Source organism: Merops nubicus, unplaced genomic scaffold, assembly GCF_000691845.1.
Source record: "Merops nubicus isolate BGI_N331 unplaced genomic scaffold, ASM69184v1 scaffold22472, whole genome shotgun sequence".
Taxonomy (NCBI): domain Eukaryota; kingdom Metazoa; phylum Chordata; class Aves; order Coraciiformes; family Meropidae; genus Merops; species Merops nubicus.
The window spans coordinates 842-10,943 of record NW_008593125.1 but is presented as its reverse complement, the minus strand read 5'-3'; the positions used below and the strand labels follow the sequence as shown (position 1 = coordinate 10,943).

The 10,102-nt window shown below is 38.3% G+C and overlaps 1 protein-coding gene across 1 annotated transcript in view; it reads right to left on the bottom strand.

Annotated features, from left to right (window-relative positions):
• Nucleotides 1-9,712, bottom strand: part of LOC103768232 (alpha-mannosidase 2-like) — a gene marked incomplete at its 5' end in the record, with an annotated part of 18,005 nt that extends 8,293 nt beyond the window's left edge. Inside the window, one exon of the mRNA XM_008935374.1 lies at nt 9,568-9,712. Coding sequence (XP_008933622.1) covers nt 9,568-9,712 — 145 coding nt within the window. The remainder of the gene's footprint in view (nt 1-9,567) is intronic.
• Between the last annotated feature and the right edge of the window lie 390 nt (nt 9,713-10,102).

The following is a 10,102-nucleotide window of genomic DNA, read 5'->3' as shown; positions in this document are numbered from 1 at the left end:
CTACAGAAAGTTAAATGAAGCATTTTCTCAAAAAGCTGAACTTTAGCACTTGGAACTGTCCACAGCATGTAAACTCTCCTGGGGTTTCTTTAAACAATGTTTAGATAGTTTATTTCCTAATTGTATCAACATATGGACTATTAGGCTTACTATTTTGATGAACAGTATACACAGGTTTTAAAAAGGTAGATATTTTTTCCCCCTAAATTAAATTACAAATTAAGTACTTGAAAAGAAAGAGGTACATAGCTGCAAATTTATCTTTCTCAGTAACTTCTACTGGGGTTTTCTCATCTCTCACATCAGGAGGACTGCAGCATCTACTAACAGATCATCTTCCCCATCCAATCCCAACACAGATACTCCCCAACACCCCTTAATCCATCCCTCACTGTCTCATTTCTTTCAAGTCAACAAGTACCCCATCACCCTACTTTATGTAAAACTGGACAAAAATCCTTACTATCAGCATCTCACACCTACAACTTGAGGAGAAAATTAAGAGCTACTAACAGTATCCTACAGACCTTGAGGGTAAAGAAATACAACAAGGGGCAAACAAAGCAGCAGTAAGCCCTGCAGCACATATTCAGCATCATTCATGAATGAGGGGTTTATTAGCAATGACTGAGAAAAGAAATAGGTCGCAGGTGCATCCTGCATTAGAAAAGTTATCATCAGTGAGTAAAGGAAAAAACAATATTAACCACATAGTCTAACCACACAGTACAGAGAATTCCATTAAATTCCTTCCTTAACTTCCTCCTAAAACCTTATACAAGAAAATACACGCATTCTCCTTCCCAGAACCTGGAAGAGATATGCTCTTTCGGTTACTATAACCAAAAAAGAAGCAGATAAGCCTGTCTACTTAATACACAAGAGATATAGTCCTACTCTTCATACCTACTCCTGTCACGTATGAGCATTTTCATTCATCTGCTTCCAAAAGGGACTTGGCAGTTGAGTTTAACCAAGTATCATATGCAACAGAGTAACTACTGGAATCAAGTGATGCTACAAATTGGTCCTATAGCATGCATCTACATTTTAACTTTTTGTGAAAGCTTCCATACAATGTGAGTATGACACTGCAGATAAATATGATCCTAGTGATCCCACACTAGTTTACCTCTTCTGCAAAGGCATTGCCATTCTAGCACTAATGGCAATCTGCTTATATGAAAATACAGGATTAAGCTGTTCTGGAATGAGTTAATATTGTTTCAAGGCAGTTATATAAATGCAGAAAATTTTAGTATAAAAAAAAAAAACCAGGAAGGACATTTTTACTTTATTTTAAGGATAAAAAATAAATTACATTCATCTTAGGTAGAAATGCAGAGCTAATATAGTTTGACAGTATGCACATTCTTTTCCAGTTAATTATATTTCTAATAAAGAATCTTATAATTGGGAATAACCACTAGACTTTGGCACACTCTTACTTTGGTTGCGCTACTTTCAGGTTGCACACTCAACTTTGTAAAGGTCAAATTTCAATAAAGTATTCAGAAACAAAACCAAAACAAATTTAAAAAAAAACCTCCCCTTTTTACCTTGCAAATGAGGAAATAATATTATAAAATTCCAGAGACAAAGTGCTAGCTAAATCCCTTTTTATTTTTAACAGATGTTTAGCATCTAGAACAATCATCACATCTGATCAAGTTTCTGTGCAGATAGAACACTTGGGTCTAACCTAATCTACTGTAAATGGGAAAAACACATTTTGTCAAGACAGTTAATATGAGTGCTTAAAATCTAGACTTCAAGTATTCTTTCTGCATAGGCATAGAAACAGCTTAATAAAAAAATTTTGACAGTAAATTACTAATACACAACAGTTTAATGACAAATGAAAACAGACAAGCGATGAGTAAGTTTTCCTTTTGTGCTGTTTTTAATCAAATAAATACTTTATTGATATTTATATAAAATGTTCCACGTATATCAGCCCACAAATTTACAGCTTTTCATGAAGAATTTCTTCTGCAAAAAACAGTATCATGCTTGCACAAAACTACCACAGGATTAACTAAGGCGACCCTACATTTTTCCTATACAGAAATGTATCGTAATAAACCATTTTAGCATATTTTTATATCACAGCAATAAAAGCAAACTTACACTGAATTAGTCTTCTTAAGCATTCTTGAAAAACTTAATAAATCAACCTCAATAACGAAGCACCACATCTGGCATAATAATACATTATGATGTAGGAAAAGCACTTATGATTACAGGTTGGTTTAATATATTCCATTTATTAAGCTATAGAGGAAGGGTATAACATAGTTAACACAACGAACTTAACACACTTCAGAAAGTCCTAGGAAATATTTACAAGTATTCACTCAATTAGTTGCAGGTGAACAGAAAGTCCTCTGAAATTTAATTACCATGTTTTTAGCACTTTACACATCAATATATTGATTTCTGAATAGAATAGCTTTGGTTGGAAGAAACCTACAACAACCATCTGATCAGCTCTGGTCAGGCAGTTGGATCAGAAATTAAAGCTTGGCATCAAGGGCATCGTCCCTTAAGTACTGACAGGCTTGGGGCCTCAACCACCTCTCTAAGAAGCTCGAGGACTATTGCCACCCCCTTGGAAAAGAAATGCTTCCTAATGACCAGTCTAAACCTCCCCTGGCACAGCTTGGAATGACTGAAAGAGATCAGCACCGCTCTCTCCACTTCCCCTCCTAGAGAAGCTGTAGAGAGCAATGGGGTCACCCCTCAACCTCCTTTTCTCCAAACTAGACAAGCCCAAAGTCCTTGGCTGCTCCTCACAGGACATGCCTTCCAGCCCTTCCACCAGCTTTGCTGCATTCCTCTGGATGCGTTCAAGGACCTTCACATCCTTCTGAAACTGCAGGGCCCAGAACTGCAGAACCAGAACTGTGTTCAAGGTGAGGCCACACCAACACTGAATACAGTGGAATAGCCCCTCTCTTGACCAGCTGGCTGTGCTGTGTTTGATGCACCCCAGGAAGCAGTTTGCCCTCTTGGCTCCCAGGACACACTGCTGGCTCGTCCTGAGCCTTCTGTCAACCAGCACCCCCAGATCCCTTTCTGCAGGCCTGCTCTCCAGCCACTCCTATCCCAAATTATACTTGTGCCCAGAGGTACTCTGTCTTAGGTACAAAATCCAGCATTTGCTCATCAAATTTTGTGCCACTGATAGCCCTTAACTCCATGAATCACAGAGGTTGTCCAAAAAGCCATAAATATTAAAATAAATCAAAAGTTGAACAAAACAATGAATATATCTAGTTACAGTTGCTAGCTGCAAGTCTACTACTAATGACTAGCACATTACATCATTTCACATCTTAGTTCTTAGCATCACATAAGAATCTAGTCCAACTCAAGTTCATTCTGGTGCTTACCCACAAACTAAGAATTTGTTCCCAAGTTGAAAGAAAAAATTTTATCTGTGTATTTGGGTCAGGGAACTTTCAATACAAATACAGTTTACACATGGAAAAAGTGCAATAGTTTAGAGCTGCAATTACCAAAACTAAATATGCTAACAGCCAAGTAACACCTGTTGTTTTATATTCACATATGAACCTTTGTCAATACAAAGATGAGAGAAAGAGAAAAAAATAATACTGTCTCTTTAATGTCATTAGTGCTGACTACTCTTGACATAAGCATTCAGGACTTTGCCATCAACTTCCATTTTCTGTCAGCATATATAATAGTACTTAAGGGCATACAGTGTTAAGCTGCTCATCGTTTGATTGCCTAATTTGTTTGTCGCCAGAAGCGTGGAAACCTGTTTCCACATCGTGCATCCCACCCCAAGTTTTATCATCAGCATGAAGTTGTCCATTTTTTTTTTTTTAATTCCCCCACCACTTTGTTAATGCAAATTTAGTTGGGTTAACAGCAGACTCCAAGAATCCTGTCCAAACATCATCGCACTCTATTGCTATACAAAAAAATCCTGAAGCATTTCATTAACTAATTTGTCACTTTTCTTGCCTACACTTTCAAGTCCAACTTCCTTCTCAAAACTCCATCAGCTTCTTGTACTAGAGACAGGTATTCTTGTGTCTCAGCACAGTTAAGACAGTTGTAAAGACACAGGCAAAGCTTCACTACAAAATCAGAACAGAAGTTGACAAATTAGCATTATTCAGAAAGTAACTTAAGTAAAAGCACTTAGTCCCCTAGCACCTCATATGTAACCACAGAAACACTGAGAAATGAGCCAGGAATCACACTCAAATTCCTGTAATTCAGCATGCCAAGAAAAAGTTGTGAGCTACTGAGTTTCTCATTCTCTTCCTAGATCACTTCTTTCTCTACAATAGAAAAGTGAGGTGGTCACCATTCAGTGTGTACTTTATAGTCTTTACATAGCCTCCATAGTCTGTCTGTTTTTTTTTTTAAAACTCTATGCACTGCTGCTGTTCACAAAAACATGTTCTATGACAAACGGTGACTATGATCTTCCAATAAAAATACAACATGAACATGTTAAATAGTGAACATTCAATTCACACTCTGAAACTTTTAAAGGCGAAGTCTTCAGATGTTCTTCAGCTAGCATTTTTCCTTTTCTTCATCAGCTTCTACTAACCTGTTCTTATATTTTGGTAGGCCTGACAACAGTGTAAGTAATCTGTGTTCCAAACATGTCAGGAAAACTAAGTAGTCATTGAAAAACCATATCCGGACCTGGTCCATAGAAAACAAACCTGAAACTCCATGGTGTATTACAACAACAAGCTATAACATGTAAGTTTTCTTTTAACACTGCAATTAACTCCATAAGGCTTTTTCCTCCTGAGAAACAGGGATTATCTTAAACAATAAAAAGGGGTTAACATGAGTACTAGTAAGGTAAAATTACAGATACACATAGTGTTAAACGTACATGAACTGTTAAAAAGTAGTAATTAGGTCTGACCTTTGTACACTTTCAGATATGCTTTTACTTAGGTAGAATCTGGGAGGAGTGGGCATAAGCAGGAGGCAAATCTAGTTTAGTCTCCTTCAATCCCCCTTAAGTGCTTCCTCTTCTAGGCCTGTAACAGCCACATCCAGCAATAAAATACTCTGACCTGGTATACACATATATTACAAAGCTTGGAAAGTCTCAATTCTTAAATAATAATGGAAAGACATTAATGAAATCATCACTGCCAAGAAAGCAATAAATGCTAGAGGTGTCTTTTGGCCCCTTGGGTCCTATCTGAACATCATCTTTCAAGGCCGGTTGTGCTCACTGACAACATCACTGTCCCTCAGCAGCATTCTCCCCTCTAGAGTTCAGCTGCCTAAACCACTTCAGGCAGTCACATGAAACTGCTGTTGAAGCACATGAGAGCTAACATAAGGACTGTGCCAGCACAGCAGGTTATATGACTGCTCATTAATTAGCTCCAGAAAGAAATGCCACCCATCTGTGATGGCTATAACCTCAAATAACACAGCTATTTGTAAACTGAACATCTCTCTGTGACTTGAGATTAATCTGCCCTTCATGAGTCCCATGCAAATCAGACATGCTACTGAGGTGATCAAATCCTCATCAACTGCCAGCAACTAAAAGACAGTTATGCCTGCCACTGATCAAAAGTATGAAGGGGACCCATTCTCATACCTGACTTCCCAATAACAGGTAGATATATTAGCTACTGAAGGAAGAAGCATAGAGCGCCTGAGCTTGTACATCCTAGCTGGATTCACACAGAAGTTAACCTAAATTTAGCAGAAATTAGCACACAAAATGTTTCAGAGCATCAGCACATACGTCATCCCTCAAAACAGAACTTGGAATCTCAGGCCACCGCCTCCCCTAAAGATTTTATTTCAAGGCAGTTTCTTCGCTTTTCAGCTGCAGAGTCCCACTAGCAGAACTGATTATGTGAGAAGTTAAAGACAAAAGTAGAATTAGATAAGAAAACAAAAATGTATCAAGAATTCAAATGCAGCTCATGTGGTTACATTTTCCTCGACTCCCTTTCTTGGTAAATATTTTTCACATATTTTGTTACACTACAGGTTCATTATAGCTTAAAGCTATTCTGACAGAAAGCATTTCCTTTGCACCATGCCTTTTAATTCTGTGGGCAAGGAATAATGTAACCATTAGCTATACAAGAGGTTTCAGATGTCTGTTACAGATATATTTTCCTTCTTTGAAGTACTTGTTAACATGTAGTTTCATATTACAGATAATTCCCTACCAAAAGCAGTACCAAGTCAGGAGATATCTATGATAACACTCTTTGTAAAGGCAAACAATGACCAGTCTCATGCGATCAACTATGGTGATGGAACAATTTAAGTTAACCAGAATTTCATCTCAATTTAACTCTACTTAATATTAACTAAGAAATCTGAACAAGGTAGGAGATATTTAGATTGCAGTCTGCATGAGGAAATTGCAGATTTCTTGATTTTAGCTGCTGTTGGTGGAAGGCAGATGTAATTTTATAGTTAAGGTATGAAGAACTTAGGTATTAGGGAGGAAGACTTCAGGAACCAATACTAGATACCAGTAAGAAAGTCAGCCATCAAAGGTGAATGGCAACACCATTACGACTTCAAGTTCTTGGGAATATGCAGGAAGAAAGGTGCAGCAGAAAGACATGGGACAGCTAACACGGCTTCACAGAACTCCTCAAACCTCATTATCGAAGGGGCAGCCACAGAAAGGACTTCTTTCAGAAGAACAACAAGCTTACTGTAGATTTAATCAGTGACTCTCATCAAGACAGAAATCCAAATGCTTGTGAAAATCCATCTCTGAAGTTGAGTTCATTACAGCCCACACCCCTGTGTTTGGAAGAGGGCCAGAGCACTGCTAGAGAGGGCAAAATAATATCAGACAATACTTCATTAGAAGAAGTTCTCAGGTGCACCCAAAGACATCATTCAGATGTAAAATTAAAGAAATGGAAAATTCATACTGTGAAAGTACAGGAAATTCCATGATTAGTAACCCAAAAAGTTAATCAGGAAAATGTGTTGGTGAGACTACACCAGTTTGCAGAGCAATACCTATGGTTTATCTGTCTTGGAAGTTTAATAATTCTGGTGACTCAAAAACCGTATTCACAGGGGTTAGGTAGGTGGGGATTTGGGGTTGGTTTTTTATGTATGTGTTTTTTTGTTTGTTTGGGTGCATTTTTTTTTTGGTGGTGGTGGTGGTGTGGATGTTTATTTTGTGACTGGGAGGTGTTTATTTGTTTTTTTATCTGATTGTTTGGGACTTGGACAGTGGGTATATTTGTTCAGTTTTTTTTTGTTGTCTGATTAGGTTTTCTAAACACAGATCAAAATCTGAAACCTGACAGAGAAGAATGTCATACATAGAGAGGGTCTCTGGACCTGAAGAAGATCCTTTTTATCCTCTGACTTTACAGAAGAAGCTCTAATATTCCAAGTGCCATGGTAAATATACAGTGAAGCTTAAGGCAGACCTCACTGAGTGAGACTAGTCATTTGCTATCCTAAGTTGGAGTCTAAGAAGAGATGCGTCTGTCTTCCCAACGATTCTGCTATTTTTGGGACCCATCTCATAGAAGCAATACAACATATTCAGCCAAGTATGCCAAAAAGATACATGTCTAAAAATCTGGAGGCTCTGATGAAGCCTCCTCCATCATAATCTTATATTGACAACCTTTGCTATTGGACAGCTGAGATAACAGCAGCCTCAAGACTGTATTCCTTGCTTGGCATACAGTGAGGAGGAATGTAATTTGTACACAACAAATGTTAACATCTATCAGAATAAAGCTGATTTGAAAAGAGGTCCAGTAACTTCAGTATTCTTGAGAATATGAGTGCTCATTGAACCACTTTTGGTGATCAGAACCAGTGCTACAGGATCAACCAAGAACTATATCAAGGCACCCAAAGCCAAAGTCTGCCAAACACAAACACTGTTGGCTGTGACTATTTACCACAACTGATCATAGGAAGCAAGACAGGAAGCTAGATGTGAAGAAGAAAGCAGAAAACAAGAGGTCAGAGAGCTAATGCCTAGCTTCAGAGAGTCGTACCAGAATGGCAACAGCAACTGGTCAATTCTGCATGGCGTACTAATGAGACAGGCCAGGAAACACAGGAGAAATCAGCCCAGTATACTGTTTTGGAAGACAGTTTCAGATGTAAACTAAACTAAAATAGCTTTTTTTAAGAAAGATAAAAGCAAAATTACTAGAACCTGTAGCCAAAAAAAAAAAAAAACAGTGTTGGAACACTGAATCACTACCCACCCTCGTGACTTGAATGCACACCAGCAGTCTACTGCAAAGTTCTTCTCAGCTTCCCTCAGGATATTCCCCTGCAGCTCCTAAACCTCATGCTTGTGGGGTCCTCCTGCAGGGGGATTTTGTTCAATCCAGCTAAAAACCATTTCAGGACAACAGATGTGACACAAGGCAACTGGCATCTAGCAGGATGCCAAGTGTTCTCCCCAAATCCTACTAGCTTCAGCAGAAAGGAGAGAGGTAAACTCCATACACCTTTATAAGAACCAAGAGAATCAGAAGTTCTTTACACTGCTTTAAGATGGTTTCAGATTCATTAAAAGACTGTATAGAGTGTGGCTTCTTTCTAGGAAAGTTTTCAGAACAACCAAAGGGAAAATAAATGGGCAGAGGTATAAGAAGAGTTCTACAAAAAGGCACATGAAAGCTCATACTACAAGTATTTTCTCTGAATACTTTTACTATATTCCTAACTGGACAATAGAGGCTCAAAGTCAAGTGTTCTCATTACGCAAAAATGCTAGCTACACGTAAATAAAAGTGACTTATGTCAAAAGTACCTTATCTTGCTTCACTCAGATCCACAGTACTTCAGACAACAAATTAAACATTAGAGAGGCACACAGCAGTAAAGTTTAGAATCACTGACATTGTGACTTTCCACAGTAACAAGCAGCTTCATCACCTTCACCAGCTTCTCATGGTCAGTGTACATGCACCAGTAATACACTATAGCAGCATAATCACTGCTTTTTCACGTGTTTCACAGCAATTGCAAAATAAAGTGGTGCTTCACACAGTAAACATGCACTTGGGAGGAAGAAGCATACCTAGGTCTCAGTTTAGATCCAGACAATATTATCCCACTGTAGGTTGGGGACGGGGTGCACACAAAACAGTAAACAAAGTGTTACAGTCAAAAAACTCAGATTTGTCATTGTCACATCTTCCAAAAAGCAGATCTCTTTAGCACAGGCTGATGGTTAATTATCTACGACAGTCAAAATAAAGTCATATTTAATGCATCAATGGATAAACTGGCTGGGTTAGCAGCAAGAAGAACAAGAGAAAATCCATATTACTTTCCAATATCAATTCTGAAGTTCTACTCCAGTTAACGTGTACAACTCTTATCATAACAGTTGTCACCTGAAGTCACTGGCACTTTATTTATACACATGCTTAACTGCCTTGCTAGACTTACATCCAATGTGTTAAATAGTACGCTTAAAAAAACCCATGCCAAATCTTATCAGAAACGGCAATATATTTCTTAATCCAAAAGCCTCTGGATACCCATATCAACACAGTTCAAAAAAATTACCTGGGTCATTATGTGAGTGAGGCACGACAAAAACTTGAAGCAGTTCCCTGTCCCATTCATTTTCATTGTATGTGATATCAAATCCTTGTTTCCACACGCCACCATCTGGATTATCGAAAGGAAGAATGTCATAGACATCCAACATCTAAAAAACAATAAAAGTAATGCAGAACATGAAATCACAGAAACAGTTCTGCTGTTAAAAAAGAATGCTGCTTTCATCAAAAATGGATCAGATTGTTCATTACACAGGGACACACGAAATGTCTAACAAATAGAAAACTGACAAATGAGAGCAAGTTTCAAGTCACACGAGGATGTCCAAGGCACAGCTGGCAGGAAGAGAAGCATTTGGCAGGCCCTGTTCTGAACCAACTGAAATTGATGAGATAAAACAGTAGGCACAAGAGCCTTGAGTCACAAAAACTATGACAGCTTACAACGGCATTGGGACAGGAAGGGAGGGAAAGGATTACACAGCATAGCACAAAATCCTAGTAGGGAAGTGCAGATGACCAGGACAGACTAAGCAAGC